Consider the following 24,766-nt stretch of genomic DNA (forward strand, 5'->3'; position numbering starts at 1 on the left):
ATACTTCGGAGGGGGGCTTCACGTGTTCAGCCTCTAGCAAGCACAGCTAGTTCGCTACATTTATCTCATCGAAGCATTTTATATTCGGTTTGCTTTGCACGTCTCTAAATCTTTGACGCTGTCTCTCTCCCTCATGCCATTCAGCACCACTGCATCTTCGAGCCATTTAGCTCTCGACGTGCACGCAGCCTACTCAGATAGTGCCCGGCGGCGTGAGCTTCCCCGAAAACCGACGACCCGTGGAAGTTTATTGCATGTCTAACACTAATGTCTCACCTAGATAGCCCGAGGCACTTTCTCACTTCAACGGGAAACCGGTTGGATGTCGGTCCAGAGATTGCGGGTGAAGCATTGCGTCCGGTTCACTGCCGCTTCGACTACCCAAAGCCGATTATTCAACGCGTCACGAACTACTCGGCATACTTAAGTGGTGGAATTAAATGGGATTGTACAAGCTCGTCTAATGACAAGTACTCGGCATAGTCCCCTGCGGTCCACTAGAAGCTTCCCGGTAGCGGAAACTCCCCCGAACGGAACTTTTCTTAACATTGAGCCGTTAGGCTCCCAGCATAATTTTCTTGTCTTTTTCTTGTACTTTTTTGTTGGACCATTTAGCTCCCAGCTAAATCGCGGGCTACTCAGATGATCCCCGGCGGCAGATCTATCCTATTCCGACAGGGAGTTCCCGACGTTGGAATTTCCATCGGAACCGATGACTCGCTTCCTTGTAAGACTTGTTGAATATCTTCTACCACTTTAAACATTTCTGGTATTTTCCAGATCGGCGCAGGTCTGGAGGCCTTTCTTACTTCAGCTTACTACTCCGACTAGAGGCTCCCCGGCGGCGGAAACTCTTCGAAATTAATCGTGGTTTACTCAGATAGTCCCGGCCGGTGGATCTATCCTACCCCGACAGGAAGTTCCCCGACGACGGAAGCTTCCCCGTAACCGACCGTGCTATTATGATCGCTTCCAGATACCCTCTGGTCTTCACGCCATTTTCGCTGCAGCGACATCATGATCTGCGTTACCGATCTTCCTATTTCGTTTCACGAATTCTTATTCTTGCCCATTTCTTGCACGATGTTCTCGGGGTTTATATTACTAGCGCTGCCCACTGAGAGCACACTTCGCTCTGTCCTGAAAAACTCAAGTATCACAAAAAATAAAATGTTTTCAGGTGATAGTAAAATGAGATTTCAGGGGAACAATTAGATACTTCTCATGCGGAACCGAGACCCGTCTGAGCGCTGATATAGCAAATCTGCACCTGCGGTAGCGCAAAATGTTGGCTTTGGAGGGTTGATAGTGACCATCAGTGCCCAACTGAGACTTATGTGGGCGCAAGCAGTGCGAGTCCGGGGTGGGGCATTTTAAGAGACTGTGAAAGTGTGCGGCCGTATCGCACACTATTTTTTGTACACACATACACGCTCACATCGACGCAAATCGCTCAAATAGACGAGAAAAAAAATTGCATTTGAAAAAAGCTTCTAAGCTTGACCAAGCAGGACGGTAGGGCTGGTCCTGAGTCGAGGACAGTTGAAAAACACGTGTTCCGGTGTCTCCTCGCAGTTCGTACAGGTCGGGCAAAAGGGAGACTCTGCGTGTCCGAATCTGTGCAGATACTTCCTGAAACATCTATGGCCTGACAGAAATTGTGTCAAGAAGAAGTTGACTTCCCGTGTTTTCTGTCAACCCACAACGACAGGTTTGGAATGAGCCAATATGTACACCTTCCTTTCGAAGTACTGTCCTAAGCCAGCTGCCACTTCCTCATCGAATCGGTTCTTGAAATCATGCGAGCACCAACCGTTCCTCGCAGTCTGTAGCACTCACAGTCCTTCTCCAATAAGATGTTTATGGGGGTCATCCCTACTATGGAACAACCCAGTCAACACAAGATCGTATATGATGTCACATAAGATGCTAAAGTGGAGGCCATATAGGTACTTCCTCAAACAATATGTACGTATATCGCCTCCACGTTAGCATCTTATGTTGCATCAAATACGATCTTGTGTTGACTGGGAAACCGCATCCATCGATATGGTACGGAATGCACTTGCCACTCTCATGGCCATCAGCCTATAGGTCCTATTGAGCCGAGTCAGATTCCTCCTCGTGATTACACCAGCCGTCCAGACAGGAGCTCCGTATCTGAGAATTGACGTAGATACGCTGGCCAGGAGTCTTCTTTTACTGCTACTAATCGTAGAACTGTTTGACATGATTCTGGTCAACGCTATGATCGCTTTAGTTGCCTTCTCGCAAGCATAATCGACGTGGCTATTGAAATTGAGCCGGTCGTCGATCATTACCCCAAGGTGCTTTTCCTCTCGCTTTAAGGCGATGGTAACTTCTCCGGCCGTAATCGTACTATGCTGTACTGCCTTTCGGATGCTGATCATCATCACTTCAGTTTTGTGATGGGCCAATGCCAGTTTTTTTCCGCACATCCAGTTTTCGATTATTTATATCACCTGCCTTGCTCGTACTTCCACCTCTTCTATTGTTTCACTGAATACCATGTGAGCCACGTCGTCCGCAAACCCAACGATCTTCACACCTCTTGGTAGTGTTAGCTGCAACAGCCCATCGTACCGAAACCCGAACTGCATGCTTGATAATCCTTCGGTGTGGATCGCCAGCCTGTTAAGGATGATTCTTTCAAGAAGTTTTCCGACCGTGTCTAGCAGGCAAATAGGCCTGTAGGCCGATGGATCTCCGGGTGGCTTACCCGGCTTCGGCAACAGTACTAACTTTTGCCGCTTCCAGCACTCGGGAAAGTTTCCTTCGTCTATGCACTTCTGCAATGTGGTGCGAAGCATGTCCGGATTAACCTGGATCGCCGTTTTCAAGACCTGATTGGGAATACCATCTAGTCCCGGAGCCTTATTAGTTTTTTATGCTTTTTGCTGCCGTAACCAGTTCATGGTTAGTGACACGGGTTTCATATCTACTAGTGTTGGGCTCACCATACGGTGTGGGAGGCCAGACTGGTGCTTCGTGATGCGGAAACAGTCCCTCCATAATTGCTCTGAGTTTTTCTGGGCTCCTCTCTAGCGGTATCGCTGGGCCTTTAATCTTAGCCATAACGACCCTATATGCATCTCCCCATTGGTTTGCATCCGTGTTGTGGCATAGCTCTTCCATGCAAGCTGCTTTACTGAGCCTTATTTCCTTTTTGAGAGCGGCTTTAGTCGCCCTAAACACTAGTCTGCGCTCTTCTCTTTCTACATCGCTGTGGACCCTCTGCATCCTCCTCCTTGCTCGAAAACAGTTGCGACGGAGCTCGTTTCACTCCACCAATAGATTTGCCTACGCGCATACCGTGGCTGTACCTTTCTCTGCATGGTTGCATCACGGGTCAATGCTGCAACCAGCTCGTCTGGACTCAGATTTTGAAGATTGCGCTCGAATCGCATTGCTTCCGCAAACACATCCTTGTCAAAGGCTTCTGTCTTCCACTTTCGCTCCTTGATACTGCTCTCGCGTGGTTCCGAGTGTACCCTCCCTCCGACACAATATAGGACCGCTTGATGGTCGCTATGCGTATAGTCCTCGCAGACTCTCCAGATCGTGTTCATTGCTAAAGCAGGACTGCAAAAGGTAACATCGATGATGATCGATCGATGACCTTCTCCGTTAGCTCCTTATATGATGAGCTCTTATTCTTGGAGTCCTTTTTCAGCTCAAACATCATGTCACCCGCCCGCGTGCGCCTGATTCTCTGTACATCTGCGCCAAAGTCCTTCAATTCCGGAGCTGTCCTTATTGTTCGCAGGACCTCCAAATCCCCTTCCTCGCTAGTCTTCACCACCAGTGCTTCGCCCTTCTTCTTCACGCTTCTTTTGGTGATTTTTTGCCGCTCATCTATTTTGCTGCGGCTCTTTTTCGTCTTCTTCTGGACCACCTGCCAGGGGATCCCTAAGTTGCCGTCACCGGCTTGGTCCGGCTGTGCGGCAACCATTTGTTTGCGTAGAGCCTCCCTTTGTTTTTTGGAGCCTCCTGGTCGCTCGTCTCCTGGCGAGGATCTGTTCCTCTTAAGCACATAGACCGGTGTGTCTTCCGGCCGCCCCAGCTTCCTTTCTCCGTTATTGCCAAGTCCTCCAGGGACCAATCCAGGTGTTTCCTGTAATGGCACCGCTGATAAAAGGGCGTTTTTGGCTGTAGCCAGTTCGCTCTCGGCATTTTCTGCTCTCTGCATCAGGTTATTCCAATCTGTCTTTATCACTTTATTATCTTTAACACCAGCTCCTTGATGTCCTTGTGCACGTTGTGTTTCTTATCGACGAAATCGTGGAGCTCTTCTGCCCATCTCTTTGCGATAAGAACCTTCGGCTGTTGTTGGGCTATGGTCCACCCGTGGCTCGTGGGCAACTGCTGTTGCGATTTGTCGCGTTGTTGTTTCTGCTCCTTTATCTGCTGATGCTCGCTTTTATGGTCTTGGCTGCTCACTTGAGTGGTTTTTCGCTGTAGTACCTCTCGATGCTGTTCTTCTTCTTCTTCTTCTTGGGTTTGCTGAGGCGGAGACCTTGTCAGCCCGCTTTTGGCGAACGGGTTCGCCCCACTTGCTCCTTCGTTGCTTTCTGGAATTTTATTCATGATAAAAGGGTCCCCCCTCCGGGCCGTTATTTCCACCTGCTGTAGGTAGTCGCCTGTTGTGATCCCATGGGTCCCTATGTAAACAGTGAGGTCCATGCAAGGGTTGACTCCGGTGCCTTATAGCACTGTGTTCAGAGCCGGATCGGCGTAACTCAAGAATGCTACATCTGAGCCTACTACCCACCGATATTTGTGGCAGATTTTGAGCGTTACCGGAGGCCTGCCAGGTTGTTTATCGGGACGGAGGCAGTCGAACTTTTAGCCTGCTTGCCATTTCAAAAAGATGTCACTCGTTTTTACTCAGGAAACAGAATAGCTCGACCGTCAGCTCATAGACACCTAATCCTATCCATAAATCAAGATTCATCCGATGACGTTTGCCGTTGACCAGTTTACCATAATCAGGATCTTACTGGTATCAATCCTGATGTGCCGGTTGGCACTCCTGCTGGGCGTGTGTGCTTTGAGCGGCGCACGGTCGCTTTGATAAAGCCGTGAATTTAACAGATGAGCCAGCCTAGGGCTGCAAATCTGTATAATAAACATGAAAACAAAAAAAATTTGTTCACACATCGCTTGACTTCCTCCGTATACCGAAAACACTCCGCCGCGTTGGAATACTCATTACGAAAATTAGTTTTCAGCGAAGTAAGACTTGTTATCTTCTTTTGATAAAACGCCAAAACGCAAAATGTTTTTCTGACAGAATGGTGTCTAACTTGAAATTCAAAGATATAGTACAAACTAGAGGCCTCTACTCTAGTTCAAGCAATCCTCTTCAAGTGGTTCTTCATGCAGTTTACTGCCGCCTCTCAAATATCAAACTCAAGATCATCATTCAGTGCCGTTTAAGGCCTATGACGAGCATAATAATAAAATTTGGTGGGTCTTTTGTTCCTGTTTGAAAGTCTGAAACAGTTGATGCCATTAATGTTGACCACCACGGAAATTGGTATTATTATCGGAATGTGGCTGAAGCCCTGAACCTCGTCGACTTACAAATTGCTGCACTAATCGTCACTTGTGCCCGAGTTCCAGATGCACTGAACTATTCACCATACAAACGAACTCAATTTCAGGAAACGGTTTGAGGATTTTTCACCGGTCTTGCTCGATGTGGAATGGTCCACGGGCTTGCAGAAATCGCTCTCAAAAGATAACGAACAACGATAAAAGAGAGACAAAAACCAGGGATGCCAGATTTGAAGACATGTCTTCAATTTGAAGACATTTGAATCTCTGTGAGACATTTATTTCATGGAGACATTGTGAAGACTTTTCAAAATATTTGAAGACTTATCTTCCTATTTAAAGGTACTTAAAGACAATCAATGAGCTATTGATGAACTTAATTTTAAAATTTAAAAATCACTAAAATAAGGGAGAAAAAACAATCAATAAGCCAGTGAATAGAAAATATAATTTGATCACTAACTTATAAATTCTGCGACTTCTATATGCAGAGAATATAAATATTACAAAAGTTATACATAATAAGAAAAAAATCTAAAAATGGCTAAAAATCTTAAGCGCCAAAACACATTTATACTAGCCGGTTGATAAGGTTGATAACTCATTTTAGACGTCAAACGTGCTTTTTTAGTTGTGAGCGGGTTCAAAAATTTGCGATTGCAGCATTTGTTTAAATTTTCCTAGGTAGCGGTGGCATTTTCGATGTGTCTTTTTAAAAAAAGGTATTTCGATCATTGCATCAGAACGCAATGAACGATCTAATTTATTCTAAACGGCAAAAAAGACAGAATTCTACGATGACTTGATTAAATCTATTCAACTGTTGCGCTAGAACCTTTTTTTTATTTTCTTCATAATTCATCTGATCTTTTCGGCACAGAGAAACAGACGTCTCACTTAGAACAAAATGCAATCAAAATCATCGTCACGGAAGCATTGCCTTCCAATGCTAAAATCACTGAGTGTGGCCAAGCCGCAACCAAATGGCGGTGGTGCCCAAAAGTCGACACTAGCAAAATCGATCGTTTGTTTCTCTGTGTAATCGGTATTTCCAGAATACCCGTCGATAATGAGAATAGATTTTGAAGCACTCTTCGAATTTTCTGTGGGTTTTAGAAATAATTTTTCGTGAAAATTCGTTTAAAAAAATAATTTCCCGTGAAATAAGGAGAATTTCCCATTAAAATTCTGGGGAATTTCTCGTAAAAATTCAAGATAATTTAAATTGAAAATTCTATTCAAATTATCTTGGAAATTTATAATAATTTCCGTATGGATAAATAAAGGAATTATTCCAAAAGTTAAACGGGAGATTCATCTCAATTTCCACAAGATTTTTTCTAAGCTCTTGCGGGGAAATCATCTGAACTCCCACAATGAATTCTTTTTTATTTCCACAAGAAATTTGTCTAAATTTTCGTGGGATGTATTTGAAATTTTAGGGATGTCTCTTCGGATTTTCCATGTACCACAATTTTACAGAAAGTTCTAAATTTCAACGGGAAATTATTTTCAATTTTCTCAGTAAATTTTCTTAAGTTTCCAAGATCGAACATTCTTACGAATGTCGACAAGAAATTGAAATTGTTCTGGTGTTGAATGGCTATTTCTCACAATTGCCAAGGTAAATTTGATTTGATGAAAAAAATCAGAGAAATTTCATAAACAAATCCGCCAGAGTTTTTTTTTTAAGAATCAGTAGAAAGTTCAGGGGACACTCGTTACACTTTCTCGATGAATTCTTCCTTAAATTCCTTTGGTATATTTTCTAGAAATATGTTTGGCAACTCTTCCAGATTTTTATCTGGGAATCCTTCTAAGTATTTCTCCAGTAAAGCCCTATCTGGAATTCTTTCTGAAATTCCTCCAGAAATTCGTTCGCAAATTCCTTCAGAGATTTTTCAGAAAATTTCTCCAGAAATTCGTTTAGAAATATTTCTAGGAGCTCCTCCATAAGTTCGTCCAGAAATTTCTCCGTAGGATCCTCGAAGAATTGTTTCTTTCACGACTTCCTCCACCAATTCTTCCAGAAATGCCTCTCGAAACTACTGCAGGCATTCGTTCGGAAATTCTTCCAAAAATCCCCTCGGAAGTTTCTCCAGGAATTCCTCTTGATGATTCTCCAAGAATGTTGCCGAAAGATTCTCCAATAATACCTCTGAAATTATACTCCGGAATTTCTCTGTTATTTCCTCCAGGAATTCTTTCGGAAGTTCCTGCATCAATACCTCAGGAAGTTCCTTCGGAAGTTTCTTCAAAAATTTCTTTAGGAGCTCTACTGCAAATCCTTTCAGTAATTGCTCAGGAAATTCATTCAGGAATTCCTCAGAAAAATCCTTCACGAATTCTTCGGGAAAATCACTCAGTAATTCCTACAGAAAATCCCTCCGGAATTCCTCCTGAAAATTCTCCTGCAATTCCTCCGCAAGTTCCATGTTAATGGAACTAGCATATCACCCGGAAGTCCCTTTAGAAGTTTATCTGGAAGTTCTTTCAGAAAATCCTTTAGATGTTCCAAAAGCAATTCCTCCGTACCTTTCAAGATTTTCTTTAGGAATTCTCCCGAAAAATCCATCAGGAGTTTATCCTGAAGTTTCTTCACAAATTCTTCCAAAAATTTCTTCAGAAAATCTGGAAGTTTCTTCAGGTATTTCACGGTAAATTCTTTCGAATCCCTTCAGGGAATTCTTAAAAAAGAAACTCAGAAGAATTCCACATGGAAATCCAGTTAAAAAAAATCCGCCCTTACTCGTGAAGATTTGAAGGAATATTCTCTTGATTTCTAACAATTTTCGTGTTAAAAAATAAATGCTACAAAAAAACAAGAAGATGCTTGAAATAACAAACTTGTTGGATTTTGAAATTTCTCACTAATAATCGTAATTTTGATATTGAAGACATTTGAAGACATTTTTATTCGACTGTGAAGACATTTGAAAATATTCCCTGGCATCCCTGACAAAAACCTCTTTGAATCATAACAAGCCATGAAAACAAAACTATCGCACTTGTATTGGCCCTGACGAAAGCGAGAAAACAAAATGGGGGCCGGCTGATGCTTTTTTATTTCACCCAGCAAGGGATATAGGACGTCAATTTTAAAATGCTTATTAAAGCGTTAAAACACGTTTTAGCCTAGAATTGTTCACTTTTTTGGGTTAGAAATTTAATTTACTTTCATATAGGTAACACGAAAGTTAAATTATTTTGATTAAAAAAACATGTCTAGATGAGGAGCCTAACATGTAGTTTTTCAAAATTCTAACCCTACGTATTTAAAAGTTTTCAACATATCACTGTTAATAACATTTTAAAAGCATTTTAAAATATACTTCCTATACTTCACCATGTTGAAAAACAGTGATTTCACGCACACGTCCGTCGCCGCTAGATGGCAACAGCGCGGCTGCGTCAAAGCGAATGGAAAAAAAAACTTATTCGGATAGGCGGCCACCGATAGGGTTTGATAAAACTCTTTGTTCTCGTTCATTTTATGTTGGGGACCATTTTTTTTTCGCACGGCTGTGTAAAACAAGTTGAAATGCATAATCAAAACCCGTGCCCCCCGCAATTGGGGCTTATGGAAAGAAATTTATCATGGGTTGTAGCCTCCTCATCAGTTCATTATCGTAACAGCTACCGAAAAACGTCTCTCACGGTATGCTACCTATCGAGAGTGTATACAAACATGATAAGTGAGAGATTTGCTCATTCTTTTTGGATTCAAACCCTGGGAATGGACCATGTACTCCACATCAGTAACTGAAAATGGAGGCGCAAGTGGCAGGCAATACGAAAGCAAATTTCACATGTACTGGTTCGAATTATAGATAGTAGAAGCTGTAGATAGATGATCACTAAAGCTTGACACTTAAACACTTCACGCTCGATTTAGTATCGCCACGAATAACTGAATCAGCAGTGATCAACCAGAAGTTTCTTCGAATCAGGTGATCAGGCTAGTAGGTCCAATGCGAAGGTGCTTTTCCAAACGAGTTGTTGGATCTTCACACGGAAGGATGGTCTGATGCTTTGCTTTGCTTTGCGGAATGAACCGATCATACAACATTATTTAAATAGTATTTTGGTGAATTCAAGTCAAAAAATCGAAAAACTTATTACCACAATTATTTATGCCCGTGCGAAACATCTTTTAATATTAGATACACTGGTCCTACCAATTAAGTTTCTTCCGCTACTATAAAACCCAGTAGGAACAATTAAATACCAAATATTTCTCTTTTATCATAAATTGAGCGATCTACTACTACCCTTATCTGAACCAAATTGGTTTTATTTCGCCCCACGCCATAGCTGCCTATGTCTGACACACCCTTTGGAGTACAGCAAACAATTTCCAAATCCAACAACCTTGAAGTCTCAGTCCATCTGAAATATGGGTTCCAATTAGAAAACTTCTCTACCTCGCTTCCCATACTTCATCCTGTCGGTCCTCTTTTTACTTCCTCATTATCATCTTTCGATCTTCTCTCTTTCGAAAGGATCTTACTTCTAACATACTTCCAACTTCACACCAGAACGATCGCTTGATGCGCTAGCAAGGTGCCGACGGGAGCGGGGGCTTTCATGCGATGCACCTGAATGACTCGAATTTATGTAAACGGACCTGGCGCGGAACAAACGTATGCCCAATAATGCGGGATAGAACCGTCTTCGCCACTATTGTACGATTCGATTCCAGCAAGGTCGTACACGTTAGTCTTCCGTCTCTACCGGGTTTTGAGTGCTAGAATTAAGTGAAAACAGTGCGAAATTAGTGCTCCCGCGAGTTGCATCCGGTTCCGAAGTCCGCAGCCCAGGCATCATCGACATCGGGTGAGTCCCCCAGACAATGCAGTTTTCGTGCAAGCCACAACAAAAAGCCTCGATTTTCCGGTCACTAGCTCCGGTCCAACTCAGCACAAACGATCGAATTACCCAGAATGTGAAATTTGCTCACGCTAGAACAAATTCACCGATCGCCGCAGCACCGATCAATCGATGGCGGTTTGTGGCCCTAATATTGATTGTAAATATGCAACCAATAGTCAATGTGAATGCTATTTTTTGCCAATGATTGCGCTAGAAAAAAAATCATTCTGAATCGAAATCGAACACCTTCGCGCCTTTATTTAGCCGATCTCAGCGCCTACCGGGGAGGCCAAAGTGGTTATCCATTTGACAGAATGGGGCAACGAAGCAACCGCAGCAATCGATAATCGGCATGCTTCGCAACGAGGATTGCTTCGAATGTAATTTTGGCAATGACCCCAAAGGCCAACTTGGATCGAAAGGGAATCCATCACGAGTTGGTGTTGTGCAAATCGTGCCCTGCTGGCTGAAAATGTTCGATTCGGATCCAATTTCCACTGACGTAGAATGGCAAGTGTTGCAACGTATGGTTCCGCATTTGTCAGTGCATAGAAACTGCAGCATTTTCTATCGAGAGCCCGAACGGTGTGGCCTCGTCAGCTGAAATGTTTGAATCGTTCTTGACGACATATCCACGCGTTTACGCGATTTCTGTACACATACCGCGGTCAGGTTGCAACACCGAATATGCTCGCTGGAACTCACTCACAGAAAGGAAAGCCGTGCATACCTCCGGGTGGAAACAGTGCACTGTGACGAAGCCTCTATGACAAAGCGATCGTCGTAAGTTCCAGACTGTTTGTGCTATGACGTCACCAATTCGTGTTTAGAATTACAATGCACAGTGTTTCCCATGATCGGAGTTAGAGAAACGAAAAATAATATTTAACCAATTGGTGATGATGCTCTATCAGGCTTCTTCAAAGATAACTAAAAGTATAACGGACAAAGTTTTGATCTAGTGACACATTTCAAATCATTGACTATTCTAAGAATTAGGTTTTAAGTATTTTGTCATTTGTTTGCCGCATCATCCCACCATGCCAAATCAATGCAATCAATATTAGTTTGATCACAATATCATCAGTATGATTCTGAAACGCAACAACCCGCTTTTAAATTTTTTGCAGCTAACAGTAGGACTCCTAGTTGTCTTTTGAATGCAACTAGTGTGAAAAAACGAAATACCAATGAGCAATTAAACGTAGCATACTGGATTTTTCATATTTCATACCACCACCACTTTTTTTAATATGAATTCAACATTTTATATTTATTTAGTTTTCTAACTAGCATTAGACTAAATAGTACACCCAACCAGCGGATGGCAGATTTTGATACAGCTCTGCATAGAAACCTTACCGAAATTGTATAAAAATTTGGCATATACAATTTTGGACGATTTTAATACAATTGTTGTATTAAAATTATACTACAGATTTGTATTATTTTAATACAATACCTGTATACAAAGCTTACAGAATTGTATATGCCATGATTTTATACAATAATTGTCTGATTTGTTTTTTGGGTGTAGGAAAAGAGTTTCGGTTAACTTTAGCCCTGGTTGATATTATTCCGATATTAATTACTACTAGTAGAGAAATTAGCTTGATAACGTTGATTTGAAAAATATTTTAATAATTTTGCAAATTTGACATGTATGAACAATTCAATTTGGTAGTTCAGTTGAGGGCACTCTTGAAAACTCAGCTAAAAATGGAGAAGAATGAATCGCTCAGTTAAAAAAAGGAATTGTTTATTCATTTTAATTGCCATGAGGCACTAAACCCAGATTTATCCACATAACAGTGACGATGCATTTCTTGGACAATAAGGAAGATGATGAAAACAATTACTTAAGAAAGGACCGATGGAGCACTTTAGGTAAATGGGTTTCATTTTTGACGTAGGATTACGTCCTTCGGTAAGATAGAGGACCATTCTTCAGATTCAAATTTTAGACCGTCACGAAAAGTGGTCAGGAAGTATTGGCTGATAACTCAGCCATCTTCCAATCGATTTCGGAGATTTAAGTATTAACCGATAAACGAACTCTTTTAGATTTTGCGGAACTATTAAAAACAATGTTTAAAAGGCGTTAAACTGTTGAAAAATAGAATTTTGCCAGGCATTGTTAAAAAATCAGTAAATCAACCAATCCCGTACATGCATTACAAGCACAGACATCAAAATCGCGTAACTTATGGGCTGGGCTCTAATTCTCAGTTCAATCAAGATATCACGGAGAGCGGACAGGAATATATCACATCAGCTGACGCAACGATGACGCCATTAGCAGCGCTCAAGTTGATTGCAGAAATGACGTCGTTTGCGGTCCCACGACATCAGTGGCGATGCTAAAAATTGATTCTAAATGATGGCGACTTTTTTTGAACATGTTGACCGCATAATTCGTGGTTACTACTCTACAATAAATGGGGCTTGGGATTAGCTACCCATTCTCAATGAACACGTTTCGGGAACTCAAATACTTTAAGTCAATAGCGGCGTTAGTCAGACTCTCGTTGCTACTCTGAATCTCCACGATTGTCTTGGGATAGGATATTGTTTTAGTTACAAAGGATAATTTATCTGAATTCACTTCGGTAAGCGATGCGATCTATGCGATTGGAAATAACACTAATACGTTGTCTTGCGGCGAGTGAAAAGTTAAAACATACACGCCCGGTGGCATATGAAAACGAAAACTACCGCAAACTATTGAAGATCGCGCTTGCTTCGACCGGAGCAAAGCGCAATACATGCGCATGCGCCATCGAATGCAAATAGATAATTTATTCTTTTTGCGACGATTGAAACACGCACTTCCCTCACTTGCTCAATAGCTATTCATCGATTCTAAATGATGGCGGCTTGGCGAAAAATCATCGAGTGGCCTCGAACATCAGCAGTAAAGTGAAATTAAATGTTAACGCAAGGGGCCGACAAACATTTGATTGCTGTAAATGAGGACTAGCAGGACCATCAGCTTATGAAAAGAAAAGGTTTGATGCTGTAAATTTTCCCTTACTCAATGTTCTGTAGCTCTATATTTTCCTTTACTCGATGAAATTCAAAGTCCCCTCCCTTACTCGATATTCACTAAGTCGAAGTAATTTTCCAATGCAATTTCACCTCGCTAACTCGATATTCTCAGAAACGATTCTGTTAAGAATGTTAAACAAGCTGATTGGTGAAACTGGCAACACGGAAAGGGTGAATAATATTATAGTGATAAGTATGTTGGGAAAAAAGGTCCGCTAAATTGTAATACTAGAATGTAAGTTTTTAATATGAATTTATAATGTAATAAAAAATTAATTAATTATAGCTTTGAAGCTAATCACAACGAGATCTGCTGTCAAATGGTATTTAAAGGTGACTATTCCCAACAGGTTCACATGCTCGATATACACGGTGTCGGGCCATTTGGCTGAATTCTGTTTGGCCGAATGCCGTTCAACTCATTAGTAAAAAATAAACTTATATTGTGAGTAGTAGCGAATGGTCATGGGTTCGATTCCCAGCCCCTCCACCAAACCCTCGTCAGTCGCCAGATCCGCAGCCCATACGGTGGGGTTTGGGGTACGCGCCTTACCGTCCCGGCTGCCTGATGACGACTGACAACTTGTTCTTCTCGGAGGCATTCCTCCAACGTTACCCGGATTAAATGGCAACCGAACAATGCAACGATCATTGAATACACGACATGGACAAACGAACACAATGGACTCACGATGAGATGGACTGGCAACGACAACAATAATGGTAATGGAAATCTAAAAATAGATTCTGTGTGGATTCTGTAGAGCAGAATACCACAGTAGATCTCGGCACAGTAGCGGTTAAGTAACACAGAGTGCCTAACAAATAAATAAAGGAATGAAAAAAATAATTGTGAGTAGTGAAAAGTGAATATGAGCAGTGAGAAGTTGGAGTGAGAAATTCGAACCAAAAGTGATGAAGAGCGAAAAGTGAGAAGTGAAAATAAGAAGAGGAAAATGAGAAATATAAAGTAAGAAATTAGAAGTGAACATTGAAAATAGAGAGGTGAAAAATTTGAAGCGAGAAGTGAAAAGGACGATGAAGAAAGCGAGAAGTGAGAATTGATTAAAAGAAATGACTTACTTCTCATTTGTGAAAAGTAGGAGCTTTGTGAGCTTTCTTCTTCCTTATCTCCTGTCTCTTAAACTTTCCTTCTTTATCCTTTTCCTTTACATTTTTCCCTATGGGTTCTTATTTCTTTCCTCTTCCTTCTACTTCCTTTGCTTTCTTCCTTCTTTCTCCTCCTTTCCTCTTTAGAAAAAAGTGAGAAGTGAAAAGTAAGAAGTGAACTGGATGTGTATGTGTAGACTAGACTAGAAGTGAAAAGTAAGAAGTGAGAAGCGGGAATTGAGTATTGATAAGTGAGTAGTAAGAAGTGAGTAGTGAGCACTGAATAATGAGCAGTTAGTAGTGAGCAGTGAGAAGACAAAAGTGAGAAGTGAAAACTGAAGAAGAGTGGTGAGAAGTGAGATGTGAGAATTAAAATTGCGAAATTTATCCTGATTCCAAGTAGAGGTGTGCGCCGCCGCGCCACGCCGCCGCCGCCGACAGTTTTTGGCACGTCGCCGCCGCCGGTATTTTTGCATCGGCGCGCCGCCGTTTAAAATTTTGTCACGCCGCTGACCTATATTTTTCCACGCCGATTCAAATTTGAAAAAGTCCGCAGAATTATCTGTGGAAATTGCAAAGATTCAGTCGAAGTCGTAGTATTTCCGTAAAAACCGGTAGTATAAGTATCAAACCGATGTTGTTGATGCAACTAATCATACACTACAACATGATAGATAGCATATGCCAAATAATTTTAAATGGCAACATAATTTTAATGGTTACATCGCCACTAGCGTTTTAGTACTGGGAATACATTTGGAAAATGCTTCGGATTTTTTTGAAATCTTTGGGGATTTTTTAAGGAATTCATTCGAAAATTTATTTACGAAAACTATAGAAAACACCTTAAGGAATTGTTCTAGATATTCTTAGGAAAATTCCTTTAGAGGTTCCTTCGGAAATTCCTTTACGAATTTCTTTAAAAATTTTAATAAACTCCTTCAGGAATTTCTTTGGAAATTATTTCTAGAATTCCTAGAGGAGATTATTTTCGGTATTTGTTTTGAGTAATTCCTCCAATAACTTCTCCGGAAATTTTTTCCGTCATTTCTAGAGAGCTTCTCTTCTACAAACTCCTTTGAACATTCGGAAAATTATTTCTAAATTCCTTCGGGAATCTATTCATAAATTCATTTTGGAATCCTTCTGAGGAATTCTTTGATTTTTTTAAAGAATAAGTTCGAGAATACCTTTAGAAATTCTTTTGAAAATTCTTCTGAGAATTCCTTTGAAAATCCATTCGATATTCCATCCAAAAAATCCTTAAGCAGAAATCCTTCACAATTCCCTTTAGATTTTTTTTTCTTGAAAATCTCTTTGTTTTACCGCGGGAATTCTTTAAAAACATCCTTTCGAAAATTCCTCCTGAATTACCTTTAGAAATTCTTCCAGGAATTCATTCGGGGATTTATCTTCGAAATTCGATCCATACGTGTTCAATTCTTAAAATGTTTAATTTTTTTTCAAGTTTGAAAGCTCCCTAATTGTGTCAGAAATTCTCTGATAATTCCAACATTTTTCCAGGTAGTAGTCACCCTATGGAAATTCTGGAAAATTCCTCGTGAGAATTCCGAAAAACTTTCCATAGAAATTTTAAAAAAAATCTCGTGTCAATTAGAATAAATTTCCTATGAAAACTCCTAACAATTTCCATAGAAATTGATTTTTTTTCTCATTTTGGAAAAATTCCCGCGTAAAATTTCTGGTGAAAACTCCAGCAAGTTTCCCGTAAAAACTCCTTAGAGTCTCCCGCGGATGTTCCGAAAAATGTTCAGTGTAAATTTGACAAAATATTTTGTTGAGTATTCTGGAGTACAAAATTTAGACCAATTTCTTATGCAAATTCTGAAATTTTTCTTTCTTTGGCAAATTTTGAATTATTGAAATTCCAAACAATTTTCCTTGGGAATTACAAAGAGCTGCAAAGTAGTTCATGTGGAAAATTTTAAACTAATTTACAATGAAAAAAAAAATCTGGAAAAGATGCTTCCGTTGATGTCGAAATGTTGATGATGAAAACATCCCAAAAAAATGAAAAAAAAAATCGAGTACGTTATAAAAAATCACCACGCCGATTCACGCCGCCGCCGCCGCCGGTTAAAATGGCTTTCGGCGTGACGCCGAAAACGCCGCCGCCGCCGACCAAAATTCTAATAAACGCCGCCGCCGTCGATTTTCGGACCGGCGCACACCTCTAATTCCAATTACCTCAATTCCTCTATTTACTACTTCTTCTTCCTATACCTATTTCCTTCTTCCAACTTCCTTATTTCCTCTTCCTCCAACTTCCTTCATCCTTCCTTTTCCTCTTCCCTTTTCCTTATATCTTCTTCTTATTTTCCTCTTCCTTATACTTTCCCCCGGTGTTATCCTTCTTTCTGCTTTTATTTTCCTTATTCCTTCTTCTTTTTCCTTATTCGTTATTTCTTCATCCCCTTTTCTTCTTCTTTCTTCCTTGTTCCTAATTTCTTCTTACTTTCTTCTTCCTTCGTCTTTTTTCTTCCTTCTTATTTCTTCCTTCTTGCTTCTTTTTCTGTCTTATATCTCACCACTCACTTCTCAGCATCTCGCTTCTCACGTTCCAATTATCATTCCTCACTTCTCATATCTTCCTTCTGTTTTCCTCACTACTTACTTCCTACTGTTCACCTCGCAACTATCGCATCTCACTTCTCACTTCTCATTTCTCACTTCTCCCCACTCACTTCTTTTTCCACACTTCCCACTACTCACTTCTTATTTCCTGTTTCACACATCTACTACTAAGTACTCACATCCATCCAGTGCTCACTTCTCACTACCCTGTCCTCACTCCGAACATCTCATTTCTTATTTCTTAGTTCTCGCTTTTGACTGTTCACTTCAAAAATTTCACTGCCCATGGTCGCATATTTGTAACACTCACTTTTTTGTTCATCATGTAAAAGCCTGCGAATCGTCCTGAAAGCTCCATTTAGTGCATCTAATCCCACAACAGTAAAATAGGCTTTACTATCTTGCTTATCTGTGGTAAGCTGGAAATGATTGAGTTTGTGGGGAGGATTGACAAACGATTTACAAAATCAATTAAAATGCAAATGTTACAAATATGCGATCATGGGCAGAATACCCCTTGAATAAAAATCCGTCCACGGTGGACGTATTTCGAATCAAAGAATCAAAATCCGTACAACTGTTTTCTGATTAAATATCCAAATAATTGCAGTCCGATTGACTAAACTTCCACTGTAAATAGTTTAACGATCCACGATCCATTTGATTTATACTATTTACATTGATCTAACTGTATTCATTGCTATTTGGAATTCAAACGCAGTCACTTTTCGTACCTGTTGACTGCAGCATTCAAAAACTAGCAACTGAAAATCCGCCTTTAGTCGTGATTATGATGCAGTCAAGCTTCATCACCTGGACAAATCACTAATCGGTAAAGCCGCCAGATGGATCATGGCAAAGATGATAGTTGAAAATAGCTACCAGCCAACATGGAAACAGTTGAGCGACCAATACGAGAATCCCACAGTTTTCGTCGACATTCATCTCGAAGGGCACTCGGAACGCCATTATTAGCGTAATTCCATACGGGATATAGCTTGAATGTATTCAATACTAGCAGACCTGACGAACTTTGTATCGCCTAAAATTGATTAATTCTCTGCTTATTTTCCGAGTTATGCAGAAATTTCTGTTTCATTTGTATGGGAGCCCCCCTTTCCAAAGAAGGGAGGGGTCTCGAACCATCTTAAGAACCTTCCCCGGCCCCAAAAACCTCTGCATACAAATTTTCACGCCAATCGGTTCAGTAGTTTCAGAGTCTATAAGGTTCAGACAGACAGAAATTCATTTTTATGTATATAGAAGAAGAAGATTCGACGTGAATCGTCAATATTGCATACAAGTTGTAAGCAATCTTGTTGGCAAGAGGACCATTTCAGCATAGAATAGCGTGTAGTGTATCTTTTCGGACGATGGAAAATGATGCGTGGTTTAGAAAACTCGTTTATTCGCGTCCGACCGTTACTACGGGCGAGATACTTCTGTTCGATTTTTTCAAATTACTCACCTATTTTTCGAACAAGGCCTAACAAACAGTTTTACACACTAAACAAAAAAATTGACGAAAACACACTGAACATAAAACAGACATAATCTATACAAAGCAAAAGTACACACTCATTCGAAATCAGTACATTTGATTCAAAATTATACTACAACTCGGCCATGCCTGACTCCAGATCGTCTCGATCTCAAATGACAAACACACACACAACATAGAAACACAAACACATATGTATTGCCTTCTCAATTTTGTAGTTATTTATTGTTGTTTCGAATCAGAGCCACTATCGTCTGCGTCACGCCAATCAGCCCACTTTTTCATGCGCGACGATTCTATTATGCCATCATATGGTAACTGTGATATCTGTCCATTTTCGATATCCCTCACAACGTATCTGTCATTTGGAAGAGCCTTATGTATACGGTATGGACCTTTAAACTTGGGAACGAACTTTTTGTTGGTACCAATAGTTGTATCAATATTTCTAATCACAACGTAATCCCCTTCAGAGAACGCAATTGGAGCTTTATGTTTTCTCTCGTGTAACTCAAAATTACGATTCTGAGAAAGTGTTGAACGCTCTGAAGCGGTTTGTCGCAATGATTCTAAGTCCCTTACGAAATTGCAATTACCTTCATTCATCTTATCGTCAAGAAATTCAGAAAGCATGTCCACGTCGCGACCACGCTGCTGGACTCCATACAGAAGTATACTTGGTGTCTGCCTGGTACTCGAATGAATAGAATTGTTCACAACATATTCTACTTTCCCCAACATTTTACACCAATCAGAATGTTGCACAGATTCCGTTAATTTAGCCAACATAGTCTTGATGATGCGATTCACTCGTTCTACCTGTCCATTTGCTTGAGGGGAAGCAGTGGCAACTTTTACATGCTCAATATTGTTGTCTAGAAGATATGAACTGAACTCTAAAGATGTAAAACAAGTTCCACGATCACTAATGATCCTTCTTGGTCGACTGAAGTTGTCAAAATACTTATCAAGACATGCACACACTTCTTTTGTGCTGGTTGAATTCACTGGATATAGCTTAACAAATTTGGTGAACGCGTCAACTACTACCAGAATATGCTTTCTCTTAGAAACAACTGAAGGAAATGGACCGAAATGATCAATGTGGATCGTGTCAAAAGGAACGGGTTTCTTCGGAATGCTATGCAACGCACGACTATCGGAATTGGGGTCGGAATTGAAAATACAACGAACACAATTCTTAACAAATTTCTCCACCTCTGTCTTCATATTTGGGAACCAGTAATGCATCTGGAGTTGTGCATGAGTCTTGGTAATTCCCATATGGCATAACATCTCATGTACGCTGCGTATAATATTCGTTTGCATTTCCTTCGTTACATAAAATAGAAGTTTTCCTGATGGGCTACAGCGACATACCAATCCATCCTCGAGAGTGAAATGCTTCACCAATCCATTCTCCAACTTTTCTCTCAGCTGTATAATATCCTTATCATGACCTTGCGTAATTTGAAGTTGGAAATCAAGATCATCGTGATTAACTGCGGAAACCACTTGGTCCAAGTTGTCAAACGTCATGAAAGAGGCCACTGGAAGCCGACTCAGGGCATCTACATGATTAATTAGGTTGCCATTACGATGCTGAATTGTGTAATGATAGTTCTCTAACTCAAGAGCCCATCTGGCAATCCTAGCGTTTACACTTTTCCTATTGATTGTCATAGTAAGCGAATTGCAATTTGTAATTATGCGGAACGGAATGCCTTCTAAGTATATACGAAAGTTCCTCAATGAGTAGATAATTGCCAGCGTTTCAAGCTATAAACTGTGATATCGTGATTCAGCAGCCGTTGTCCGTTTAGAAAAATATCCTACTGGATGAAACTTCCCATCATCCTGCTTCTGCATCAATATTCCACCGTAACCCTCACTGCTTGCATCACAATGTAATTCCGTCTCTCGTTTCGGATTGTAGAGGACCAAAACAGGAGAAGTAATAAGCTTGTTACGTAGTGTATCAAACGACGCTTTACATTTCTCATCAAAGTCAAATTTCGCTCCTGGTGTTGTCAGAGCACCTAATGGCATAGCAATGGTTGAGAAAGATGATACAAACCCACGGAAATAGGAGAATGGCCCAAGACATTTACTTAGCTGCTTTACGTTACATGGAAACGGCAGCTTATCAATCGCACTCAAATGTGAATTATTTGGTCTTATACCAACTTCACTCACAGTGAAACCCAATAATTTTATTTTATTCATTTATTAATAATCCACTTAGCCTTAATAATCTCACTTAGGTGTCCTCCAGCTACATTAACTTGATGAAATCCGTTTTTAAGGTCCAGTGTGGTGAAGTACTTTTTTCCCTCAACACGTTCCAAACAGTCATCTATTAACGGCATCGGGTAACTATCACGCACGGTTAATTTATTAAACGATCGATAATCGACACACATTCGCTTCTCACCGGATTTTTTCGTCCTCAAGACAATCGGAAATGCATAAGGGGAATCACTAGGACGTATGATCCCAGCACTCAACAAGTCTTCGACGATACGATTAACCTGCAATTTATCGGAATACGAAAGTCTTCTAGGTGAAAAACTAATTGGGATATCGGAAGTTAGCTTCAATCTCATTTCATAACTGTGCTCCTGGATAGGGATATTCTCAAGATCAAGGTAATCTTCTCGAATTATCCGCAATATATCGGATCGGTTGCCAAGGCTCAGGTCAGGGTTAATAACATAATCACAATCGTTATGGTCTAGATCAATATGGAATACATCGGGTACTGAATAACAACCTTGCATACGAATGGAATCACTATCTTCAAGAAGAACGGAATATATCGGAACGGCATCTGTAGGAACGGAATTTATCGTAACGGAATTTATCGTAACGGAATTCATAGGAACGGAATCACTTACATCGCATTCCAGATAAGGTGGCTCAAATGTTGGCATAGCAGGAATAACATTACAACGATGGCATGTAGTGGGCTCTGATTTCAACTGGGCATTTTCTGAATTATCAAACACACAATGTAGCACTTCTCCAGAAATTTTTATTCGGTTAGGGTCAGTTCCAATTTCGAGTTCAATTTTTGGTTTCGTATTCATAACATCAAAACATCTTGTATCGTACAAAGTAATTCCAACTTTTTTCAAAAAATCACGTCCGAGTAATAGTGGAACACAAAGAAAACTGTCCGGTACTACATGTACCTTCAAACATATTTCGCGATTGCGAAAAGAGACATTAGCTCTAATTATCCCGTATGTGCACAGTGGATAATTTCCTATGCTTTTGTATCCTGAATTTATTGTCTCCCTCGGTCCCGTAGTTTGTGGGACCACCGATCGCCTTACGAAACTAATTGGACTGCCCGTATCGAATAAAGAAAGTACAGTGGTACATGAATGTTTGTTATTATTAATTGAGAAAGCAATACTTACAATGTTTAGTTCCGACAAGGCAGCTCCTAGCTCGCCAACGGATGAACGATTCACGTTGGCATTATGTCGGAATTCGTCGGCCAGAGCCACTTGATTATTGTTGCGAGGGTTTGGTTTCGGACACTCCTTCAGTTGATGTTGAGTCGAGCCGCAGCGGAAACAAGAGCCTTTTGCTCGGCGTGGTTCCTTACAGGTCGCAGACAGATGACCGATACCCGAACAATTGTAGCAGCGTAGAGGTTCCGGTTTGGGCAATACGGGCTTCAGTTTTTGCTTTGCCGACAGGGATGTGCCCGGCGTTGGATACATTTCGCACAGCTGAATGTAGCGGCGCGACAATTGCTTCAGGTGAGCTAAATCCTTGGCAGGGTAAAGCACCGCGATGTTCGAGCGATCCTGGAAACTGTCGATAATGAATTGTACGGTTTGGTCGATGTTCCTCTGGTCGGTTTCCTCGATGTTTGCCCTGGAAGCGATCTCCTGCATCATGAGAATATACCCCTTAACTGACATCCGAGCAGCATCGAACGTTGTCTTTCGCAGTCTGTCGATAACCTCGGCCACTGTGTAGTTATGACCAAAATTATCTAGGAAACTGACGCGAAAATCTTGGTAGTTTGCTGACTTGTCCACACGGAGAAACCAATCTGCTTCTGTGCCCGGTTCCATCAATCGTCGAATACACTTATACATGAAGTCGCCATCACCTCCAACGGATTCACACGTAGACTCAAAGTCGTTGAGCCATCTGTTTGCTTCACACGTGTCACTTTCCGAGAATTTCGGAACGGAACCAAGAACATCCGAAATGATTGGTGGTCTTGCTTGCATCTGCTCATTGTCGAAATTATCCAGCTCACGACGTAGATCGGCAATCATCTTCCGTTTCTGAAGCACCCTGAGTTCCATATCCAGCGGGTCCTCCTGTTCTGGCAGTGAATCACTATCACTAGCACGGGGTGCTCTGCCCTGGGCCCCAACATGGTCTTCGTATAGTGAGCGCAGATGTCGCACCGTTGCGGATTCCGGAAAATCGGTTTGATTGTCCCGCAACCATTCCATCAGATCATTTTTATTCATTCGATTCATGATTACGACCAAAATTACGACGCGATTACGAATTTTCCAGCGTTTTTGATCCCACTTCTGATTACTGTAGGGTATCTTTCCGGACGATGGAAAATGATGCGTGGTTTAGAAAACTCGTTTATTCGCGTCCGACTGTTACTATTTGCAAGATACTTCTGTTCGATTTTTTCAAATTCCTCATCTATTTTTTAAACAAGGCCTAACAAACAGTTTTACACACTAAACAAAAAAAAATTGACGAAAACACACTGAACATAAAACAGACATAATCTATACAAAGCAATAGTACACACTCATTCGAAATCTGTACATTTGATTCAAAATTATACTACAAGCGTAAATTTTCGCATGTCAAGTTTTACGCTCTGTTTATTTTTCATTATTTTTTTCTGTGTCCGAAAATAACGGGAGCTATTTCTGCATGGCCAATAAATATCGATCTACCTTTGGCGGACCCCAAATTCATTTTTCCTGCTCCAATTGATATGTTGATTGGAGTTTCCCACTTCTTGCGGTTGCTAAAATCTGGACGTCTTCACGTCCATTTCGGATGGGTGAACGCCGGAGACATCGACGAAGTATCGGCCTCCCAGCAATGCCTAGCTGCAATAGTGGATCCTGTTTCCGACATTCTTCTTCAATTGTGGGAAATAGAGGAAATATCAGTGTCAACAAAACCAGTGTCCGATCAAGATGAATGTGAAAAAATGTTCCAGTTGGCCCATCGTCGAGATGAATCAGACAGATTGACCAAACGTAGGTTTTTTTCATTGGAGAGAAGATTCAAGAAGAATCCGAAACTGAAGGAGCGATATTGTCAATTCATCGATGAGTATGAAGAAATGGAACACTGTCAAGAAGTGAATGAATCCGAAGCTACCAACCAAGGTGTTTACTACTTGCCCCATCAATACTTGCCCGTTCTACGCCCATCAAATTCAACAACCAAAATCCGAGTACCTAGTTTCCAATGCGTCAGCAAAGGCAGCCCCCGCTGAAAAGTCGTTGAACGACGATCTACGAGTCGAAGCAACACTACAGAGTGATATATTTGGCATCTTATTACGGTTCCGCAAACATCAGGTCGTACTCACTGCTGACATCTCGAAAATGTATCGGCAGATACGGATTGCACCGGAGCGCACGCGCTTTCAACGAATTTTCTGGAGAACAAATCCGGAAGAGTCTCTTCGTGTCATGGAACTCACAACAGTAACCTATGGGAAAGCCGCAGCCCCATATTTTGCGACTAGATGTCTATTCCAGCCCTGTGATGATGAATTAAAGGCAACTGCAAATATCTGACATTAATTTATGGTGTGATAGTCAGGTAGTGCTTGCTTGGCTGCGAAAGCCGTTATCATCTCTAGAAATATTTGTGCACAACCAAGTGACAGAAATATTGGAGAAAACCGAAATGTGCACATGGAACTACGTCGAAGGAAAATCCAGTCGATCTAATATCCAGAGGCCAAATCTTGAACAGCAATGAACTCCGATGAAAAGGTCCATTATTTCTAATCAAAGCGAAGTACCAGTCTGAACT

At 41.0% G+C, this 24,766-nt stretch overlaps 1 protein-coding gene across 1 annotated transcript; it reads left to right on the forward strand.

The window, feature by feature from the left end:
* Nucleotides 1-24,084: 24,084 nt before the first annotated feature.
* LOC134207585 (uncharacterized) lies at nucleotides 24,085-24,525 on the forward strand. The gene has a single exon (XM_062683292.1). The coding sequence runs from the start codon at nucleotides 24,085-24,087 to the stop codon at nucleotides 24,523-24,525; it is 441 nt and encodes a 146-aa protein (XP_062539276.1).
* The last annotated feature ends 241 nt before the right edge of the window (nucleotides 24,526-24,766 follow it).

The sequence above is a fragment of the Armigeres subalbatus genome, chromosome 1 (assembly GCF_024139115.2).
Source record: "Armigeres subalbatus isolate Guangzhou_Male chromosome 1, GZ_Asu_2, whole genome shotgun sequence".
NCBI classification, from domain to species: Eukaryota; Metazoa; Arthropoda; class Insecta; order Diptera; family Culicidae; genus Armigeres; species Armigeres subalbatus.

Bases quoted from the DNA above. Each gene is read 5' to 3' on its own strand.
- LOC134207585 (XM_062683292.1), top strand. From the start codon at position 24,085: ATGAATCCGAAGCTACCAACCAAGGTGTTTACTACTTGCCCCATCAAT.